This window comes from Thamnophis elegans, chromosome 5 (genome assembly GCF_009769535.1).
Source record: "Thamnophis elegans isolate rThaEle1 chromosome 5, rThaEle1.pri, whole genome shotgun sequence".
Lineage (NCBI taxonomy): Eukaryota > Metazoa > Chordata > Lepidosauria > Squamata > Colubridae > Thamnophis > Thamnophis elegans.
The window spans coordinates 15,410,573-15,433,872 of record NC_045545.1 but is presented as its reverse complement, the minus strand read 5'-3'; the positions used below and the strand labels follow the sequence as shown (position 1 = coordinate 15,433,872).

The 23,300-nt window shown below is 38.0% G+C and overlaps 1 protein-coding gene across 1 annotated transcript; it reads right to left on the bottom strand.

Moving 5' to 3' along the window:
• Nucleotides 1-246: 246 nt before the first annotated feature.
• Nucleotides 247-23,060, bottom strand: SELENOF (selenoprotein F). Its single transcript, XM_032217379.1, has 5 exons — nt 22,953-23,060; nt 20,238-20,405; nt 9,576-9,639; nt 3,024-3,073; nt 247-912 (listed from the first exon to the last, which is right to left on the bottom strand). The coding sequence occupies exons 1-5, from the start codon at nt 23,019-23,021 to the stop codon at nt 781-783; spliced, it is 483 nt and encodes a 160-aa protein (XP_032073270.1). The 5' UTR covers nt 23,022-23,060; the 3' UTR covers nt 247-780.
• Nucleotides 23,061-23,300: the final 240 nt, after the last annotated feature.

The following is a 23,300-nucleotide window of genomic DNA, read 5'->3' as shown; positions in this document are numbered from 1 at the left end:
TGAACAAAAGACACCTTCAATGCATATTTTGTGAAGTAATTTATTGCCCTCTCAAATAATTTTCCTCTTCACTGAACTCAGGTCTGCTGAAGATGATAGAATAATTTAGTGAAAGTACACTGGACATCAGACATACATATGCCTTTCTTTAAGGCTTTCTACGCAGTCATCATGAAGTGCAATCCCCTAGCATTTCCCAGTCATTCAACAACATGTCCCTCCAAAACCACAAACCATTTTTTTAAAAAAAAAGCGAGGATCCATTATGAATAATCTCTGTTATAAAAGAAGAATAGTTGGGAAATACAAAATGCAAAGAAAGGTAACAAGTATTTGGGGTTGGGGCTGGATAGAATACAGTATATCGTATTTGGTACCAAGGTCCCATCATTGTATAATTAATATGCACACTTATATGCAAGCACAGAACATTCACCTAATTAAGAGAAACTGACAAATAGGCTCCCTTTATGAAAAATATTCAAATTGTAAAAATTTTCAGAATTTGCATCAGATTTGTATGAAACCTAACATTAAGGATCTCTTATTTACAAAACTGAATTGAAATTCACTTGACAGTCATTTGAACAGCATACCAATTTATAAACTGTGCTTTGCTTGAAATTCCTTGTAATCAATATCCACGTAATATGAAATGGCTTTTAAATTAATGCCGACGCTGGGATGTTTTCCAGCATTTATCACACTTTGAGGAGATTAGGATGATGAAAAGTAATAATAGAAATCCAGATTTCAATTCTTTTTAAAAGAGAAAGATATTTAGAGACGTTCTAGCTTTTCATTTAAGAATTCTTCAACGCTATCTGTATTCCATTTCAGGATGCTCAATTCTTCGGCAATGTTCCCACTGTCGTCCAAGAGCTTCAGTACAGGATCAGAGCCACGCACATACTATAGAGAAAAAATATATATCCAAGGTTATTGTCTGTTTGGATTAAAAACATTCAGCCTATTTTGCATGGTCAAACCTCATCTCCCTTGGTAAAGTTCAAATGTCAGTTTTCTATTGAATTAATTATCATAGCCTGTTGTAAACATGGATCTATTTATGTCATGAAAAAAAAAGTGAAACACAGGCCTGTACTGCTTTATCTATGGTCAAAATTGCATTAGTTAATTCAAGTCTATGACTGATTGCCAAAAAAAATACCATCACCAGAGATGAAAATTAGATTGAGCAGAATTATCTGGATCTTGCCATTAAACAAAGCAGAGTTGTACTTGGAGTAGAAAAGATAAAGAGCCCATTTGAAAAGGCAATATTGAACATTCCACTTTCCTTATAAGAAGTTGAAACAACGAATAAATTTACTTTTTCTTTTTTACTAAGTACAAAAATATGACAACTGGAGGGGAGCATTATTACAGATAATAAAGTATGTAAATACTATTTGTGCTTAATACATGTTTTTGTGCTAACTTTGTGCAGTCTGATTCTGGGAAAGCTCCCATGTTTATGCTAAACTCTGAAATAGAGAGATGTTTTCTGATGTAAGATTACTCCTAACTTTTATGTTATCCATTTAATGGAAAGCATTATTTTTTTTTATTACTGAACTTCAATGGAAAATCTCTTAGCAACTAGACTCATGGTGTTAACAGAATCTGAAATTGTTCTAATACCATCACATAAATAATATTCAAAAATAGTTCTATATATACAAATATTCCCCTCATGTCTTCAAAATGTATAATGAATCAGTACAAGTTATTTTGCATCGAGAAGGTATCACTTCAACATTCTTGCTTCCTTAAAAGAGCCAAGGTGGCGCAGTGGTTAAATGCAGCACTGCAGGCTACTGCTAGATCAGCAGGTCAGCGGTTCAAATCTCACCGGCTCAGGGTTGACTCAGCCTTCCATCCTTCCGAGGTGGGTAAAATGAGGACCCAGATTGTTGGGGGCAATATGCTGACTCTCTGTAAACCGCTTAGAGAGGCCTGAAAGGCCTATGAAGCGGTATATAAGTCTACTGCTATTGCTATTTTTTATACAAATAACTAGCAATAGCAGTTCGACTTATATACCGCTTCATAGGGCTTTCAGCCCTCTCTAAGCGGTTTACAGAGTCAGCATATTGCCCCCAACAACAATCCAGGTCCTCATTTTACCCACCTCGGAAGGATGGAAGGCTGAGTCAACCTTTGAGCCGGTGAGATTAGAACCGCTGAACTGCAGATAACAGTCAGCTGAAGTGGCTTGCAGTACTGCACCCTAACCACTGCGCCACCTTGGCTCTCTAACTAAGTCAGTCGCTATTTTTGATTATTATTGATTGAACCTATCATTTGCATCTTTTGATGCAAAATATATATAATTCTCTCTATTCTGTCTGAATCTATGTTTTATAGCCACCCTTGTATTACTAGAAGGGTGGCTATTTTTTCTCCCATAAAAAGGGAGAAAAAAGGGAAAACAAAGCAAAGAGCAAAAAGATTGCAAACTTAACTGTCAGCTAGCACCCTTTAGAGCTGATAAACATTAAAGAAAAGAAACACACTATGGTTATATGGTTGTTACGAATAAACAAGAGTTTATTCCCTTGAGAAAGGAAATGAAATCAGAAACAAGGGGAAAACGTATAAAGGGGAACAAACTTTGAAAGAAAACTTGCTATACAAAGTTTTCTTACCAAAACAGGTACCACGATTCGTTCTGTATAAAAGCTGAAACACAGCTGGGTTGGAAAACAGATTTTCCTACTAGAAAATATTTGGACTCTCCCTACTTCCATTTTGGCCAGTGAACCAGGAGGGGTCTTGTTGTTGTTGTTGTCAGGCACACTCTGATTGCGTGTGCGCACATTCTTGTGGAATATGCTCTCAGCAAGTGGTTAGAAAATGGCCCATCATGTTCCTGCCTTGTTTAGTTGAAATGCCCCTCTCTACACACAAAAGGTTTCTAAATGTCTTATAATATTTCATGCCAGAAAGATATTTTATGAGTTTTTAATTAAAAATAAAACGAAAAGGCAGTACCAAAACCAGTCAAAATCGGTCCTTACCTTAATCTGCAGTCCCCTGAAAAGTTTGGGCTTGTCGCTCTTGACAAAAGCTAGAATTCAAAGGAAAGAAAAAGACATCCCAAATATTTCTTAATTTCTCCAGATAAATACGGTATCTGTTTTTAGGCATTAAGGGATTCATATTTTTACATACCGATTTAAACATCTCACTGGAAGGCAAAAAGGATTTTAGAATGCTACTTTGAACATTACATGTTAAAGATAACTAAGAGAGAGCAAATACCTCCTGAGGAAAACGGACAGCCATTGAATTTATAATTAGTTCCACAAGAGAGCACTGACAGCTGGTCCTCAACTTACAACAGTTCATTTAGTGACTGTTCAAAGTTACAACAGCACTGAAAAATGTGACTTATGACGTTGCAGAAACCGCATGATCATGTAATCAAAATTCAGATGCTTGGCATATTTATGACCATTGCTGGGTCCCAAGGTCACTCGATCACCTTTTTGTGACCTTCTGCCAAGCAAAGTCAATGGGGAAGCCAGATTCACTTAACAGCCGGGTTATTGACTTATCAGATGCAGGGATTCACTTAACAACCGCGGCAAGAAAGGTTGTAAAATGGGGCAAAACTCACTGTCTCATTTAACAACAGAAATGTTGGGCTCAGTTGTAGTCATAAGTTGAGGACTACCTGTATTAATCACTCTAAAGCAGTGTTTCTCAACCTTGGCCACTTGAAGTTGTCTGGACTTCAACTCCCAGAATTCCCCAGCCAGCGAATGCTGGCTGGGGAATTCTGGGAGTTGAAGTCCGGACATCTTCAAGTGGCCAAGGTTGAGAAACACTGCTCTAAAGTATTCACAGTAATTCCTTATTCGTTTTCCCTACATAATTATTTTTCATGTTAAGCATGTTTTTACAAGTAGATCTTGCCTAGCAACTGTTTGACGTTATGATGGACCATGCCAGAGCTACGTATGACTCAGTTCTGATGGTCTCATGCATTTTGGGCACTTGGAAACAAGCAGGGACTTGTTTCCAGCAAACAATGACCACTGAAGCAGCTTTGTTGGCTTTGTTTTAGGACCATGGTGCTTGCTGAAAATAAGACCTACCGTATTTTTCAGAGTATAAGACGCACCGGAGTATAAGAGGTACCAAGGTTTTGAAGATGCAAATTAAAAAAAAAAGTTTTTGCACTCTGCAGAACTCCCAAAAACAGCCCAGTTTTTCCTAAAACGGGCCCGTTTTTTTTCTTCCCCAAAAAAGGCATGAATAGCCTTTAGGGGGCTTACAGAGTGCTCCTGGGGGTGCCCCCCCCAAATAAGCAAAAAACTGCTCATTTTTTTATGAGAATGGGCCGGTATTTTTGTCAAAAAATTTGCATGCATAGTCTGCAGGAGGCCTATAGAGGGGGGAATCGAGCAAAAAACATCCCATTTTTCACTCATTTCCACCCTCCCCAGCCCCCAGGAGCTCTCTGAAGGCCTTCTACAGGCTCAGCACGGCCATTTTGGTGAAGAGGTGGAATCTCGGGAGGCAAAAAATGCTGTATTCAGTGTATAAGATGCACCCAGATTTTCAGCCTCTTTTTTTGAGGGAAAAAGGTGCGTCTTATACTCCAAAAATACGGTAACTGGAAAAAAGCCCTAGCATGATTTTTGAGGACGCTTGCAATATAAGCCCTACCCCCAAAATAAGCCCCAGTTAAGATCAGCCAGATCTACGCATTTAGTATCGTATTTTCCCAAAAATAAAACCTAACCGGAAAATAAGCCCTAATGCGTCTTTTGGAGCAAAACTTAATATAAGACCTGGTCTTATTTTCGTGGAAACAAGGGTACAGTATATTCATAGCCATAGTATTGTAGTCTATCATCCTGGCCAATGTATGAGTGCTAAGTCACCTGAGTGTACAGAAAGCAGACAGGCAACCTCAGGAAATCTGAGTCCCTGCATGTGTTAGTTATCTGGTTAGATTTGCATATAACACTAAACCATGACTGTTGAATAATCAACAACTATTTATTTATTAAATTTACTTATATGCCATGGAATTGTAATTGTCTCATAGCAGTCTTCAAAAAAAAAATATTACCATTATCAGCAAATCTAAATCATCAAACTAAAAAAATATCAAAAAACAACAATACATGAACAAATAAAAGCCAATTCCAGATGGCACTTAAACAATAGCCAAAGTTCCTTTAAAAAAATTCAACCTTCACAAACTATGGGAAACCATTGCTAAGAGGATCAAATCAGCTTTTAGAACAGGGGTCCCCAGCTCCCATTCCGTGAACCAGCACCAGTCTGTAGCATGCCAGCAACCAATCCATGCCAACAAATGGAGCCCCATTCACGGGATGCAGGTAGCATGCAAACCATGCCCTCTCTGGTCCAGGGAAAAATCTTTCTCTACAGAACCGGTCCCTGGTGCCCAGTAGGTTGAAGGCTGCTGTTTTAGAGGGGATGTTTCACAACATGGGTTGGACAAAAAGCTATGTTGGGGGGATCTTGTCCCCTTCGTATCACAAACATTGGCTGGATTTATATATATAATGCGAAGTGATGAAGTATGGTATATCAACCACAATGGCCAAGTTCACACAGTATGCTAAATCAAATTCAAATAAATCCTATTATGTATAATGCAATGAGTAAACTCAGCAACAATCTGGGAGATCAGCATTAAGTTATCCAGATGAGATGCAAATTTGCTTTGTTGACTGAAGGATTAAAAGCTTGCAATGTTTATCACAGTGGTATGGAACATTTCATCAACTCAAAAGATATTCCTTTGTAGACAGATTTCTCTTTTGCTTTTGCGGGAACATTAGCAGACCAGATCTTAGTATGCCAAGAACAAAATGAAATAGAATGATAGAAATAACAGTGCTGATCTCCAGCTCTGTGTGATGTCAATTCAAACCTCTAAGACATATTGTAGAGTTGGCAGCTTCCTCACACTAGCAAAAATGAACTGAGGCACCTTCTGGATTTAAAAAAAAGGCAGTAAACAACCTGCTTTATTTTCTGTTGAGGCATTCTCAATATGTGATCCGAGGATGAGTAAGCAGCAGAGAATTTTAATTTAAAAAAAGGAAAAATGATGCTAGATGAAAAATGCCATTTCCACTACAATAAATAAATGGATATTTGATTGAAAGAAAAGAGATATTTGTCCTAACACAGAAGCAATGAACCTGTGTCATAACAGCAACAGGTTAAAATGAGGAAATAGACACGGAATTTACAAAGCTATTTGTATAAAATATTCCATGCATTTAACAGCTAGATTCAGGGGGACATGCATGTTTCAGGCAGAAGTGATATGTGTCCATGTGTGAAAGGAAGTTTTGGGAAGAAGGGGGGAGGGGGAGGGGGGCAGGGGAAGAAGGAGAAGAAGAAGAAGAGAAGAAGGGAAACATTTCTACTATTGTCTACCAATTTATAATACAATAGACCAGTGGTTCCCAAACTTGGCAACCTTAAGACTTGTGAACTTCAACTCCCAGAATTCTCCAGCCAGCAGAGCTCTGCTGGCTGGAGAATTCTGGGAGTTGAAGTCCACAAGTCTTAAAGTTGCCAAGTTTGGGAACCACTGCAGTAGACCGAACTTTTATTCAATTGATAGAAAAGAGACAGAAAGCAATGGGACAATAAAAAAGAACAAAAAGCTGACAGAAGTAAGGAGAAACCTCAGATGAAGGGCTTGCATAGCAGATGTTGATAAAAGAAACCTACAGTCAGCTGTAAAACTAGAATTAACCTTAAAATAACCAATTTTATAACCAAAAAAAATCTTTGGTGGACAATCTCTCTATTTGAGAAGCAACTGTTCTAATTCCAGGAACTTAAAAAGATAAGCCGAATTTGGTGAAGAAAATGCTTCTGTTCAGCTAAAACAAAAATTTGAAATTAAAAAAAATAGTCATGCTTTTTGTGAGAAGGGAAATACTGTTGACTGTTGAGAAAGTATTTCAGATCTCAGTATTACTTTCAGTTATTTTAAAAGATGAACTCAGCAGAGATCATCTTGCTTTCTTACAGATAACATAAAATAATTAAATGTTGATACACTACAGGTAGATCTCACTGCCCTACTCATTTAGCAATAGCTCCAAAGTAACAATGGCATTGTAAAAATAATTTTAAGAACCAGTCCTCACGCTTATGACCATTGTTACGACCTATGTGATCTCTCCAGTGCACTTTTCCCAAGAAAATCTGCTGAAATTCCTGAGGTGAAGGAATCTAACTATTTCTCAATGGCAACCGCCTGCTTTGGAGCACATTTTTTTCCTGAGGCTCATGGGCCCTTTAACTTGCTGGCCTATAAGGCCCTAAAAAGGATTTTATTCTGTAGGACTTTCGCACTAGTGACAAGGACAGATTGCCTAAAATTATGTAGGCCTGATGTTTTCTTTTCGGCAACTCAATTTAATACACCCAAAGGTGCTTTTTCAGGAGGCAACTGGACTTTCTTCTTTTTTCTTTGAAAGCATTTCGCTTCTCATCGAAATGAGAAGTGAAACATCTTCAAAGAAAAAACAAAAACGTGAAAAAGCACTTTTTGGGACAGCCATGATTTGGATGACTGAGAATCTCTACAGACTTTTAGCTATACAATTTGGGATAAATACCCTTTGAATGGTGTGGGAGTAGGAATGGATTTCCGGAGGAAAACAAATTGCAGACTACAGGAACCAGGAGGACTACTCAGGTATCCCTGAAGACATCGACAAACCTTTAGAGGGTTGTTGAAGTGCTTCAACAACCCTCTAAAAGGATGCATATGACCAGCTGTCTGCAAGGAATAAAAATCCTATCATTCCCCACTATCCTGTCAGAGCTGAGGAAACTTCTTAGATGAGAAGCGAAACGTCTTCAAAAGAAAAAACAAGAAAATCTAGTTGCCTCCTTTGGGACAACCATGACCTGGATGACTGAGAATCTCTACAGATTCTCAGTTTGATACAGCTATTCCTGTATCAAGACTTTCTAGTTAAACAGAAAGAATGATTATAAAAAAGTAATAATTAATGTGCAATACAGAAAACAAATGTCCCAGCTTTGAGATATTCAGCAAAGAAACAAGTGGGTCCCACCATATAAAAGTCAACTTAAAAAAAGAGAGAGAGAGTCTTGGCAATAACAAACTATTATAGTCCAAAACAATCTAAAAATATTCCATCTTTTGAAGCAACAGAATGACCTTCATCTAGCCTCATGTTCAATTATAGTTATTCAAGTGACATGTAAGAAGCAACAGAGCCCTCAGAACAAAACCAGTATTTCTTCCCTAGGAAAGGGCGGGCTGCAATTTAAGACCTTAAGAGATGCTGAATAGAACAACTGCAACAAAATCTCTTACACCCAACACTTCTTAGAAATCTTGTTAAACGTTTGCAAAGCAAAATGTCTTCTCACTCCTGCTCTGCAACGTGCATGTGCTACTGGTGCTACTGTTTTCTTCTATTTCTGTTGTTTCTGACTCTGAAATCACACTTCGTTATATATTTAATTTTTTTTTTTTTTTTAGCAATAGCAGTTAGACTTATATACCGCTTCATAGGGCTTTCAGCCCTCTCTAAGCGGTTTACAGAGTCAGCATATTGCCCCCAACAATCCGGGTCCTCATTTTACCCACCTCGGAAGGATGGAAGGCTGAGTCAACCCTGAGCCGGTGAGATTTGAACAGCCAAACTGCAGAACTGCAGTCAGCTGAAGTAGCCTGCAGTGCTGCATTTAACCACTGCGCCACCTCGGCTCTTATTTATTTATTTAAATTTATTTAATATTTGTGCTCCTCATGTCAGGAATAATAGTATTCTTACAGCAGCCAGCAACCCACTCCCACCCTGTTATCTGGGTTTCCAACAACCAACTCTCAATTAGCATAGACAGAATGATTTGGCCTGGGAGATATTTTAAAAATAGTGGGGAGGGAGAAGGGAAGGAAGGGAATGCTGGAAAGTGGAAGATATAAAACCATTTACACACATATCTTGTCTCCCTGTGCAATGCACGTGCACATCTATATAAAAACAAAGTAGAACGTGAGGTAGATGTTTAAAAACCCACACATTATATGCATGTACATAAAGCTACTGCATATTCAAGAGGAAAAAAAAAACTCAAGGCCAGGACAACTTCTCTCTCGATCCATTTTTTGATTTGGTTTCTATCAGAAAAGTGAAGAGCAAAATTCTCACCTCTCCACTCTCCGGATAGGAAAAAAGAAAGTTCCAGAGTGACTGGCAGTTTTTAATTCAAGAAAAGAAACCCGAATTAGACGGGATGGAAAAATATTAAGTGTATGAATTCTGGGAAAGAAAGATTACAAAAAATAACAACTGAACTGCAACTCCTATTAGCCTTCATTTCTGGCCATGCTCTCTAGTACTGATAGGAACAAGAGTTCAGAATCTGGAGGAAATCCCAACTGGTGTGACCATGCCTTATAAATTATTTGAGGATGTGCACATACTTTGTCGGACTAGACATTCCTTCAGGATCTAAACAAATGATGGGGTGTAACGATACTGATTTGGGAAGAGAAATATTGCAATTTCACTTACCCTGAACCTGAGGGAACCTCCCCAATTTTCATCCACACACTTCAAGGATTGCTCCTGCGTAGAGCTGTAAGAGACAAGCAACATATAGTAATAACCCGATCCAACATTATTGCTCACTACGTGAAGCATCAATTTAACTTTATATCTATTTATTTTTAATAGAAAAAAAAATCACCAAGATAATTGATACACGTGCCTGAATTTTCTATTCAGGGATTTGGTTTACCAAGAATAAAAAACACCTTAAATAAATCACTAACTAATGTTGTGCAAGATTGCACATTCTGCACATTACCATTAAAAAAACTGCCGATGCTGTATCCATTTCACACAAAAATTATGCACAGCAAACATTCCCCTAGGAGACACTGAAACCCATGGCAGATGTCTAGGGAAAAAAATTGGAAGGACAAGAGCTAACACACTTAATGAGAATTTTATTTAGATTTTATTCTAGATAGAGTGATAATCATACCACTGGATTCAGTTTACGCTATCAAAAATTCTGGCACTTTTATGATTTTTAAAACCATTGTAGGTTGATTGGAAAGTTACCTACCAAGGGAACATAACCACAGCAACATTTGCCTTGATTTATTTCATTACAGTAGTATGTTCTGTGACCCGCTGAAGGGAGCATGGAAACTGCCGCTAATATTAGTATGCAAGTCTTGGTTGGTAGTCCTTGGATTATGAAGGCAATTGAGACTGGAATTTTTTTCACTAAAGGATTCAGTTACAAAGTGTTCACTTGACTGTCCTGCTCAGCAACATAGTCTTGGCAGTCCCTGTTGCCATCATTAAGTGAGGGTCATTAAGTGACATGACTGTTTTGTGGGAGGAGGCACTGAAATCACATCCAGGCAAGTAGCTTAGGCGAAGAGCTACAGGTATGGGTTCCACCACAAAACCGCGGTAGACTAAAGTGCGCTCGACGAAAGCGCGTACCTGACGTCATCACAGCACGACGAAAACATCACGCTGTGAGCGGTAAAGTTAAAATTAACGCGAAAACCTTACCCTAACCCCCCCAAACCTAACCCTAAACCTAACCCTTAACCTAACCCTTAACCTAACCCTAAACCTAACGCTAAACCTAACGCTAACCCTTAACCTAACCCTAAACCTAACCCTAACGCTTAACGTAACCCTAACCCTAAACCTAACCCTTAACCTAACCCTAACCCTTACCTTTACGTGAATCGGCTTGCTTTAAAAGCGCTTTTTAAAGCGCCCTTTTTTCTCCGTGGTCGTATTTGTCGCGCTGCTGATGACGTCAGGTACGCGCTTTAATCGGGCGCGCTTTAGTGGACCGCGGTTTTGTCGTGCCACGCAGGTATGTAGGTCCTATGGAGTATGGGCGGGCAGGTACTGTAGAGGTGCTATAGAGCAGGAGTCTCCAACTGTGACAACTTTTAAGACTTGTGGACTTCAACTCCCAAAGCAACTCCCAAAGCAAAGCTGGCTGAGAAATTCTGGGAGTTGAAGTCCACAAGTCTTAAAGTTGCCAAGGTTGGAGACCCCTGCTTCAAAGTGAGGGAGGGCATTACAAAGTACAGGAGGGAATGAATGCTACGGGCCAGCACTATGGAGTGCAAATGTTACAGCTAGGCACGGCTAGGCACTACAGAAAATGGACAGATGGGTGGTACAGAGTATGAGATCCCCATGCTGCCTGGGGGCCCCTTGTGAGAGAAAAAGCTGCAGGAAAAACTTGCGATCTGCTGCCCCCCCCCCACTGACTTTGCTTCTCGGAAGTCAGCAGGAAGGTCATAAATGACAACTACATGACTGCAGGGCACCGCAAGTAATTGCGAGTTGCTAAGTGCCTGAATCATGATCATGGCACTGTGGGGAACCTATGACAGCCACAATTTTGAGGACACATTTGTGAGTAAGCCCCCTCCCCCCGTACCATTTTAACTTTGAATGCTCACTGAATGAACGAGGGGCATTGTAACCTGAGAAATACCTGTACACCCGTAGCACGAAGTGTTCAGATCATCATGATTTGCTATTTGTGACAATGGCTATTGTTGTCAGTTTCAGAATTCAATTAAAAGTTTTCGTTTGAGATTCGCATCTTCTAAGGTGTAAACCCATATTAGCTGAAGGACTGCCTGTATATGTTATATGTTCCAGCACAATTGCTTAGATCAGGATCTGAAGTTCTATTCTCTGGCCCACCAGTATTAGGCTAATGTGTACTAGGAGATGGACTTTTCAGTACCCTACCGCCCTGCATTTTAGAGAAATATTTTTTTGGGAGCAACATTTGATGTTTTAAAATGTTTACCCAGGTGCTGCTGTTCCAATTTGTTTTGTGTGTTGCCTTAATGAGGTCAGTGCATCCTGACCCGATGCTACTATAAAATACATAATTCATTTCATCGGAATAAACTAACTGAACCTCATTCCAAACTACTTCAAGCATGGTATGGTTAGTAGTACTTTCGATCATCACTCCTGTGCTGCCTGCTGTTCCGTTCCCCTTGGGTGGGGAAGTACAAAACCTAGGGAACGTGACACACAGGCAAAAGCCTTAGAAACTGACAGATTACCCTTGTGATCTCGTCAGTGATTACTCTTGGGACTTCCTTGGCTTCCAGTTAAAGGAATCAACAGGGCAAAAGGTATAAGGACTGAGATATACAATCACAAACATGATTTCATTTAATAACACAACATGTCTACAAGAAAATGTATGTGGATGTGTTACATCAGAGACACAAATATTATCTCAATGGAGCCAAAATGCAGAAATCCATGGACCAAACAGCTGAAACATACCAATGAAAATGATGCATGGCATTTTGGAAATGAGGATAAAAGGGAAGGTTTATTCAAAGGTACTTAACAGGTATTTGTAGTTTATAAAGATGCAATTTTATTATTTGTATCACTGGAAAATTTTATCCAAAAAACATTGAAATCAGGTATACTTAAATCCTGGTTTCAAAGGGAAAGTTATGCAGATCTTTAACAGCTAAATTCTAAATATGTACCCAGGAGGGAAGTTTATATCGGAAAGCTAAATATACCATTGAAATCAGCGAGACAGGGAAATGCTTCATTCTTGCTCACTCGCATCTCCGTGACTAGTCTTTCCTTTAAACCAGACTTTTACCATAGCTGACTCGTGTCTTCTCATTAGTAAAATAAAAAAGCATATCAGCATTTTAAAACTAACGTCTTGAATTTCACCATAATTTGGAAGTCTAAGCTTATATTTATTTCTATATTTGATTAAATGACCTCTTCTGAAATCCTGGCAGATTCATGAATAATGCACAAGGTAAACCAGCTCCAAGAGAGCATCGGATTCTGAGCTGAATGTTGATTGCAGGACCTGAGAGACTCATGATCAAGTCCCTGTGCAACTATGAAGCTAACAGAGTCATCTCAGAACATTCAGCCTTTTAACTATGCATCATCCACTGCATTGGACTGAGATGAAAATAAAATTGTAAGTAAATTTCGAAGGAAGAAGAGGAATGAAGTTCAAGCGAAGAATTAAGCTGGGATGAAAAGTCAAGAAACGAAGTCCTGGCCTTTCCTCATTCTACTGATAAAGGAGAATACAGATAGTCCTCGACTTACAATAGTTCATTTAGTGACCATTCAAAGTTACAGGGGCACTGAAAAAAGGGACTTATGACCATTGCAGCATCTCCACAGTCACATGAGCAAAATTCTGATGCTTGTCTACCGATTCATATTTATGATGGTTGCAGTGTCCCAGGGTCATGTGATCCCCTCTGGAGACCTTCTGAAGGCAAAGCCAATGGGGAACACAAGTTCCACTTAAAAGCCATGTTACTAACTTAACAAATGTAATGATTCACTTAACAACTGTGAAAAAAAGTTGTAAAACGGGTCAAACTCACTTAACACACGTTTAACTTAGCAACATAAATTTTGGGCTCAATTGTGGTCGAAACGCGAGGACTACCTGTATTTGTAGCTCAAGTTTGAAGTGAGAAGTCCTTGGTGCTCTTTTTTCTTGGCTGTTTTCTTGCAGATATTTCATTACCCAGATTAGGTAACATCACCAGTGCTAGTAAGGAAATTTCATTCATTGTGGGTAATGAAACATCTACAGGAAAACAACCAAGCCCAGAGAGCACCAAGGACCCCTCATTTCCTAATTCTAGATTGAACCTATCACATTTCTAGCCATATTACAGGACCTCCTCATCTTCTTCATAGGATCACTGACAACATGGTGGCTGACTATCATATACTGTATCTCTGATCTAACAGTTAAACTTTCAAGAGAATATAATCATTTTATTTGGGATGAAAGTATAAAAAAACGAAGAACAATGGGAAGGAGTACTCCCACTGACATAGCCATAACTAAGACAATCTGCCTGTTTTGCAATGAGAACTATTTTGATGAAGCCTGTAGCAGAAGCCCAGAGGTCTAAAGGAAATGAAGAATCAAGAGTCAGAATCCTTTAAGGTGACAGCTAAATTTTAATTACCATAGCAGAATGAAACTGACTTTAAAATGAAGCTAAATCAGGTCATGCAAATAACATTAGCCTAAAGCACTAAGCACATTCTACTATATTATCAGTTGCTGGAACTGGCAGCTCTTCATGGCAACTTGGTTTAAATTATTCTCAAAGATCTGTTTTCAAGTATTTCTATCCCTCTTATCTAGTCCCTTCATATAGAGGGATGGGATGTTTCTATTTTATTTTTTATTTTTTTGTTTATGAAAGATAACTTCTATTGGAAGAGTGAAATCATGGAAACTTTGTAGAAATAAATTCCTTATATTGTAATATTAATATTGATCATGTAAAAGTACTTTTACTAAGTATCTCACTCAGTTTCTTGGCATTGTCAGGCCACTGTTCAACCTATATACCATTTATTGTGCTATTGTATTAATCTCTTTTTATACCAGCCTCGACGTCAGGTCAATGATGGAAACTTGGAAATGGAAAGCTGCTTCAAAGCATCTGTTGAGAGTTGACCATTAGGCAAAAAGAAAAAAAAAATAGACAAAACAGCCTTTGGGGTGACGAAGATTCTGTCCAAGAACAGAAGAAGGCTTCACATGCAGTCTCCATTACAATGATTTGAAGAATGGTGCCAGTATGCTTTCCCCTTCTCAGAATGGGGAAACAGAGATTTGTCATGAGAAATTCATTATGGAGCCTTGAAAAGCACTAGGAGCAAGCAACCATCTGTTCTGCTTCAGCCCTTGCCTTTTAAAAAAAGCATGCATATGAGAATATGCATATGAGCATGCATTTTGATTACAATCTGCAGAGCTCTGACACAGCATACAAAAATAAAAAGGAGCATTATGTTTTAAGCAACAACAAAAACATTCATGTGCTGAATTCTGAGGAGGCTCATAAGAGAGCATATCTGTTTGTTTGTGAATGGACTCACAGCTGGAATTTGGCTTTCTGTTTCAGTTCAGTGTTTCCTGCTGTCCAAAAAAGAGGCAGCCATGCTGCTTTAAAAGCCAGCTAGACTTTTCTGATCAAAAATTGTTGTGAAAGCTTCAGATTTACATCCTTGTTCCATTTCAGAAACCATATGAGCCAATTAGCAGAGAACAGATTTGTTAGATTTATATGTATGTGCATGTACACACACGCAAAATAGCAGGGTAATCACAAGATTCATGTTTTTTTTAAAATCGAGTTCTAACAGTAAAGAGTATCAGAACTACTGGATTATTAGAAATTAGGAAATGCAATGTAAAAGAATATATTTAATTAAAGGAAATAGGTAATTCCAAAAGAGGCGACAGTCACTAATAAGAAGGGGGGGAGTCAATTCAAAAGTACAATAAAGCCAACAAATGAATTGGCTTTAATGCCAGGTTAGATTTTCCAGGTGGTAGCTTACCAGATTGAAAACAGAATTGTCTGGCAGGTTTTAACTTTTTCAGGACAGAATAATTTGTGTACAGGTAGTCCTTGCCTTATAACCATAACTGAGCCCGGAAATCTGGTTTTGAGTCATTGCATCATTAAATGGCCATGTGGGGTATCTGGGGGTTGAGGGAGGCCCTGGCATCCACTGGCATGTAGAAACTCTGAGTGTCAATGTTTCAGAACCCTGAGGTTCAGAGATTTTAGTTTTCTTCTCCTCCTCCGCTCCTTTTGCTAGCATTCTTCTCAATGGAAATGCCCAAAGACTTTCAGAGCAGCAATAGCATTTAAAACTTATGTACTGCTTCATAGAATGCCAGTTTTGCAAGTATTTTCACCAGATTTGAGGTCTGTTCCTTCAGTGCGTGGGAGAATTTCCCCTCCCTGAACCAAGTGGAGGATTAAATAGCGACCACATGATTATAAGGCATCTGGCAACTGGTTGTAAATGCAAACAGGTTGCAAGCACTGGAAATGTAGCCCTATGACTGGGAGGAAGAAGAGGGGGAGTGTGACGCAATGTCTTACAATGCCTTTATGGGCCGTACAGAAATATATAAAGAAATGACATCCAATGCTGCACAAACATTATTAATTTTGTATGGAAATCTCACCATTTAAACAATTATATTGTTGTTTAAGTGGGCTATATAAATCTGGGAACATTTTGAATTTTTATATGCCACTAGATGCCAGTCTATTTTATATGCTAGTCTATAACCATTTAGAACAATGGTTTTTGATGTAACATATTCACTTATAATTGAGAGTACTGATTTTAATATGATCAGTTATAGAAAAGTGCAGACTTTTAAAGTGTGGCTGTTTACATCAGCTGCTAAGTGTCGGCATTTTTTCCCTACACTTTGAAGCAGGATTACTTTGGCCTCCATTTCACCCTTCTACTTTTCAAGAAACCAGCATTATTCTATGCTACTGAAAAAGAGGCTTACAATATGCGACTGTCTAAAAGTGATGCTGATAAAGCTTCTAAATTAGTCTGAAAGTGAATCTAAGAGTTCCAGACTCTGAAAGTAATGAGGTGTATTGCTTGGTACAAATGTATCTTGAGTCAGGATAAATTTTTGTAACTATTTGTTGCGAGTGAAATATTTTCCTTCCTTTTCTCTTATAAACAGACAAAACTTAAATAGCTAGCATTTCCCCTGCGAGGCAATATAAAAGGGATAAACTCTTCAGTCTTCCCTTATATGAAAGGAAATATCTTAGCACTTAATGGGAATTAGGGAACTCCAGAGCCAGGGCTCTAATTGTGTGCTAACTTGTTTGAGTAGCTTAGTGGGAATATGAGCAAACAGATCCCAACGTGCACCTGATTTATCCTGCAGGCGTTCCTTGATCCAGCAACAGATGTAAATGCAGAAGTCTGCTCCAATGTGGACAGAAGGAATAAAGGTCAACATGCTCAAAATTGCTCAATAATTAAATAAGTACATTATGAAAAGGGTTTATAATCCATCAAACATCTGTTGTGATATCTGTCAATATTTCAAACTATGAAATCTGCATCCTTCTCTAAAATATGGGGCGGGGGGAGATGGTGGTGCTTATGCTTAAAAGGTCTATGTTGCCTTTCCAAATCATGTTTTCACTGTATAATTTAAAATACATTAATAAAGTACATTAAAATTACATCGTTATAATTCAGATAAAAAAATTACATGTACAATAACAATGTTTAATAAAACATAGGTACGATTTGACGTACAATTGTAATGAGCCTGCTTATTATGTATGTGGTTCCGTTTTATGACGTTTTCTGCAGCAGTCATTAGGTGAATCACCGCAGTTGTTCAGTGAATTGTAATCATTAAGCATGGGGTGCTTTTGCTGAAAATTGGAAATGCCACTTTTTTGCAAAAATGACATAAAACGCTGTCATGTGACCACGGGATGCTGCAAATGGTCATGGAGGCTGTATTGCTGAGCGCCTGAAGTTTGGTCATGTGATGGTGGAGGTTGCCTGACCATTGAGTTTTTTAAATTCAGGCTGTAAGTCTGTTTTTTTGAGGTTAAATGTAACTTCGAACAGTCCCTAAGTGATTGGTCATAAGTTGAATACTACCTGTATATCATTAATATATTTTTAAAAGGGTTAAATATATATATTTGTCAGCACCAGATACCTTTGACTGAGAGGATAGGATAATTTTAACTAAAAAGTATGTAAGTGGACAGCACAGTTAACTAGCTTCCCAATGACTCTGTTGAATGGCTTCACTGGATTGGTCTCACGAAGACACTGCTTTTTTATAATTATTACTAAGGGGTATACAATTGCTTAGCACTGATTTGATTTGATATCATTATTTGGATACTATTATGTGTTAAAATCCAGTTGAATACATTAGGGATAGTTTTAAATGCAGTCATGTAGAAGAATTAAAAGAAAGATACTGCTGGAAGAATGATAATACTACGTATATATAGATAACAATAAACTAGCTAGTGCCTGAAGCTCTATTAATAGCTGTTTTCCATGAATGATTTTTTTATATGAGAATATCAAAATTTAATAAAAATAAAAATTATAATCATGAAATCCAATATAAACTAAACTCAAAGAAAGAGGATAAAGTGCAAAGGAAAAGAAAAAAGAGAAGTAAAAAGTAAGAAATATAAAATATATACAAAGGTTACTTCCAATATTCATCACAACTATAAACAAATTTTACACTCTACCACATCTAAGGTTACAATTATTTCTTCATTCCATATCCCATTCTCATCTATAAGTAAATCTATTCAACATCATGTTTTCTCATGTATGCATGTGTCTCAATAAAAATGATAATCACAGTAACGAACCAATGCATTATTGATCTATTCTTATCCAAATTGTGTTAATTGTGCTCTGTACTGTCTTGATGTTCACCTCATTTTGTTAACTTTATTAAATTAGCATGCAATAGATACCTTTCTCATCAAACTAGATTTGATGATTTGATTCTTCCATGAGGACCACAGAGTTGAGCCAAGAAGCAAATTAAAAGAAGTGTCCTAGTAGTGCAGTGGTTAAAAGCAGTATTGCAGTCTAACTTTATTCACAGCATGGAGTTCAATCCTGTCGAAGATTGTTTCTCAACCTTCCATCCTTCTAAGATTGGTAAAATGAAGACCCAGATTGTTGAGGGCAGTATGCAGACACTGTAAACTGCTTAGAGAGTGCTCTAAAGTCTGAGAGCTATTGCTAAAAGGTCATCAAAATTTCCCAGCCTCTACCTTACATTTCCACTTGCTACCATTATCACTAATTTGTGATTGTGCTACTTGACACACAATTTATATAGGGAAAAAGAAAAAGAGCTCATAGATTAGCATTCACTTTATGAAAAAAGACAATGCCTCTTTGAAAAATATGACAACAATTTTTCCCTCTGTGAGTAGAGTGGGAGAATAACTTACTGTTAACTTACTGTGTCAGTGAAAAATGGACCAATACGATAAAATTTATGCCACCTTTTCTATCTGGAAGACAAGGCTTAAAATTTCTTCCTCTCCTATGCAGGAAGCTCTGTCCCTTCAACCACACGCATTGATTTTAACGTACTTTTCAAAGCAGAGGGCACTCTAGAAGAATAATACTATGTATGTATAATAATAAACTAGCTAGTGCCTGAAGCCGTTTTAATAGCTGTTTTCCATGAATGATGTTTTTATATGAGAATATGAAAATGATATAATTAATATTAACTCATCTATTAAAAATAGAAAATTAATATACTACCAAACAGTTCAAATTGGAAATTCCAGAGTTTTTACTCTTCATGATATGAGAGATAGGTTGCAACTTTACTCTATTTGAAGTTAAATGCACAATGGAATTCTTTCAGAAATCTCTTTACAATGAACAGGGGATTCTTATCACTCTGGTCCAGCACAAGATAAATTACTTTTCTGCAAATACTTTATTAATGTGCTAATAAATATTAAATTATTACTAAATTATTACTACGGAGGCTGTGCCCGGCACTTTGGGCGCCCGCTTGCAATAGAGCAGCCACCCGGCAACCCCAAACCAATAAGCCCCCCCCCGATAATAAGGCCCAAGCGGAAATTTTTTTTTGGCGGGTCAAAAGAAAATAAGACCCTGTCTTATTTTCGGGGAGACACAATAGTTGGCTTCTCCTGAATGTCAGCAAGAACAGTTACATAGTTCATCATAAGCCATAATGGAAATATTCAGTTCTGAAATACAACAGATATTTTCCTCCCTTCAGATAGGAAAAATACTCTTCAAATACATTGTAACATGCACAGTAAACACATATATTTATTACAATATCAACAAATAGTTGGTTTTTGCCCTGAGGAGCAGGTATTTTGTATTTATTTTGTATTTTATATTTTATTTTGTATTTTATAATTAGCTATTTAACAAAATCTACAAACACGTCCCATAAACAGCAATTTACTCTTGATATGCTAACAAATGGAATCTGTTCAGCTTTCTCTTCAGCTGATTTTATTTAGTCTAACAACTAACTGATTGTATTTCATTTTGCTCAAACTTAACACTGTCCCTGTTACAGATACAGAAAGACTGCTGGCTGACTCATGTTTGACCTTGAAGTATTAGGAAAATCGGTATGTTTTAACAAATGATGTCAACAAACGTTTGTTGCCAAAAGTTACAGTATTACAATTTAATAAAAACTTTCAGCATAAATAATATTACATCACACAAAAGATAAAACAAGTTTTAGCTAAGATATTTAAACATAACAATGAAACCTACCTTTCTAATTTCAGATTGAACTTCTTCTTGGCAGCACTTTCTGCAGGATGGATCCAACTGATTCAAGCCAAATTGGCCAAGAAGATCACAAGAACTGCACAGCAAATTGCTGGAAAAGCCAAAATCTCTGCATGCCTCCGATGATAATTCTGCTCCATAAGCAGATATCTGAAATCAAGTAAGATTTACGCAATTCCTTTAACATAGGTGTTTCTAACATTTCAGTATCAATAGTACAAATTTCCAAATACCATATTTTCAAGGTTGTCCATTTCCCACTGCAAACCAGAAAACCTACAATTACTCTTTTGAGAGGACTCTGGTAAGTGGGAAGCATATTCACTAATTCATTTATTTGATCTGTGAGGATTATTGACACAGGGAGTATTGTATTTATCCTGTCTGACAAGTTTGCAATCTGTACTCACTATGACTTGTTCCCTTTTAGTTTTGCTCAATATATGAGCTAAGAGCTCATAGTGGTTTGAGAATCAACTTGTGGCAGCATATATTGGAAAGCTCAACTTTTCATAATGGTAACATGAATTTGTGCAGAGGTGTTAAGTTCTTGATTTAGCAATTACATATTTATCTTGTTCCTCATAGGAGCTCATCTACTGGTATTTTTTTTTATTTTCATAATTGCCTTGCATGTCAAATTGGGTTGAGGGCTAGTGAGTAGATGAAATTAATCCAGGAAGGGGTTTTTTTTTGTTGAATATGGAGCTTTAAACTTTCTTTAGCAATAGCAGTAGACTTATATACCGCTTCATAGGCCTTTCAGGCCTCTCTAAGCGGTTTACAGAGAGTCAGCATATTGCCCCCAACAATCTGGGTCCTCATTTTACCCACCTCGGAAGGATGGAAGGCTGAGTCAACCCTGAGCCGGTGAGATTTGCCATTACAAACATTTTCACTACCACTACCCCCAAGTAAGGGTGAAAAAATGCGAATTTACGCAGTTACAAAGGCTTCTAGGATGGGTGTATCAAGCCACAAAACTCTAGAATTGCTGTTTTATTTATTTCCCAAGCCTTTTAATGACAATGTTATAGCTTCAGTTATTATATATAATTGGCTGATTTTTTATTTTTGTTTTAATGGGCTGTTAACAGTGCTTTTATTACTCACCTATAAGCCACCTAGTCCCATGGAGCAAACATACTGTGTACAGAGAAGTAGAAACTGGGCATGGGATTTTAGTCTTGAAATTAAAGTTGTAATCAACTTCAAAGAGTGTTATTGGGAATGGCAGGCAGGGTGGGTGGGATAACATATAGTCTTTGACTTATAAGAGTTTGCTTAGTGACAATTTGAAGTTATAACGGCAGTGAAAAAAGTGACTGATAACCACACTTTTTCACACTTACAACCGTGGCAGTATCCCCACGGTCACATGATTTTAAATTCGGATGCTTGATAACTGATTCACATTTATGACTGTTGCAGGGTTCCTGGAGTCATGTGATTTCCTTTTACAGCCTTCTGACAAGCAAAGTCAATGGGGAAACCAGATTCACTTAACAGCTGTGTTACTAACTTAATAACTGCAGCGATTCACTTAACAACGGCAGCAAGAAAAGTCGTAAAACGGGTCAAAACGCACTTAACAAATTTCTCACTTAGCAAGAGAAATTTTGGGCTCAATTGTGGTCGTAGGCTGAGGACTACCTTTGCACACATTAAGAACACGAATAAAAATTAATTTAATTTATTACATAAAGTTGTATCAACTTCACTTCCAAAGTATCCATCTGTATTCAATTTACTTCCCCCCTCCAATACATTCCGTAGCAAGAGGTGGGAAGAAAGAAGGAGAGAAGAAAGAGAAGAAAGTGGGGGAGGAAGGAGGGAGGGAAGAGGAGAGGGTAGCAAGGAGGGAAAGAGGGAGGGAAGGAAAGAGAGAAGGAGAGTAGGAAGGAAGGAAGGAAGGAGGGAAGAAAGGAGGGAAATTAAGAGAAAAGAAAGGAAGGAGGGAAGGAGGAAAGGAAGGAGGGAAGGTAAGTGAGAAGGAGGGGGGATGGAGAGAGGAAAGGGAGGGGGAAGGAAAGGAGAAAAGGAGAAAAGAAAGGAGGGAAGGAAGGAGGAAAGAAGGTAAGGGGGGAGGGAAGAAAGGGGAGTGGGAAAGAAGAAACGAGGGAAGGAAAGAGGGAGGGAGGGAAGAAGATACCTAACCTTTGATGTCTATAATGACTTTGATATTATGGGAATATCTCGAAACGTAGTCAAATGTAAAGCAAAACAGTGGTGAATGTTGTATTGTCTTTTACAAGTTACTGATTGTTGTATTTTTCTTTTACTAATAAAAATAAATAAAAAAATAAAAAAAATTACTTCCCCCCTCCAATACATTCCGTAGCAAGAGTAAAAATTATAAATGGGGAAGTACCCAGTTTAGCCGATGACGAACACCGAAATTATTATACTGAAAAAAAGATTTTGCATCCTTATTCGAGTGAAATCACGACCAACCTTTACGCTCATTTCAACGGGATTAAGTAAAGTATCGCAAAGACCGCATCCAGCTTAAGGTTTTACTTTAAAAAACAAACACCAAATGCATCTGCATATTGGAACCTTTCCGACCCGACCGGAAAGTCGAAGGAATTAGCGACTCCAAAATAATGTACAGAAATAGGTTCGCCTCAAGACCATTTTTGGCTGCTCCCCAAGCTCAAAGGCCTCTACTCTCCTTGTTCTAACGGGGTTTCTTACCGCCTGCAGCGTCGCTAACAACCAAAGCCAGTAACGGCCCAGCCCCATGGCTCCCTCTCGAATCGCCATGTTGGCAAAGACGGACAGCTCAGGGATTCCATCGATGAGGCCCCTATACCGACAGGATGTCTTACGTACTGCCTGCTTGGAGCAAAGAAAATATCTGAGTCTTCCCATTCACATTAAATTGACCAGCCTAGAAAAAAATTCGAGGAGAGAAAAAACATATTGGAATTTGCAAGAAGCAATTTTTACAATTTGTCTTCAAAGATTCCTGGCTCCCTCTTTTTCAGGCAGTTTTTTGCACACCTCGGAACAGAGCTCTCTAGTCTCCCAATCGAACGGTTC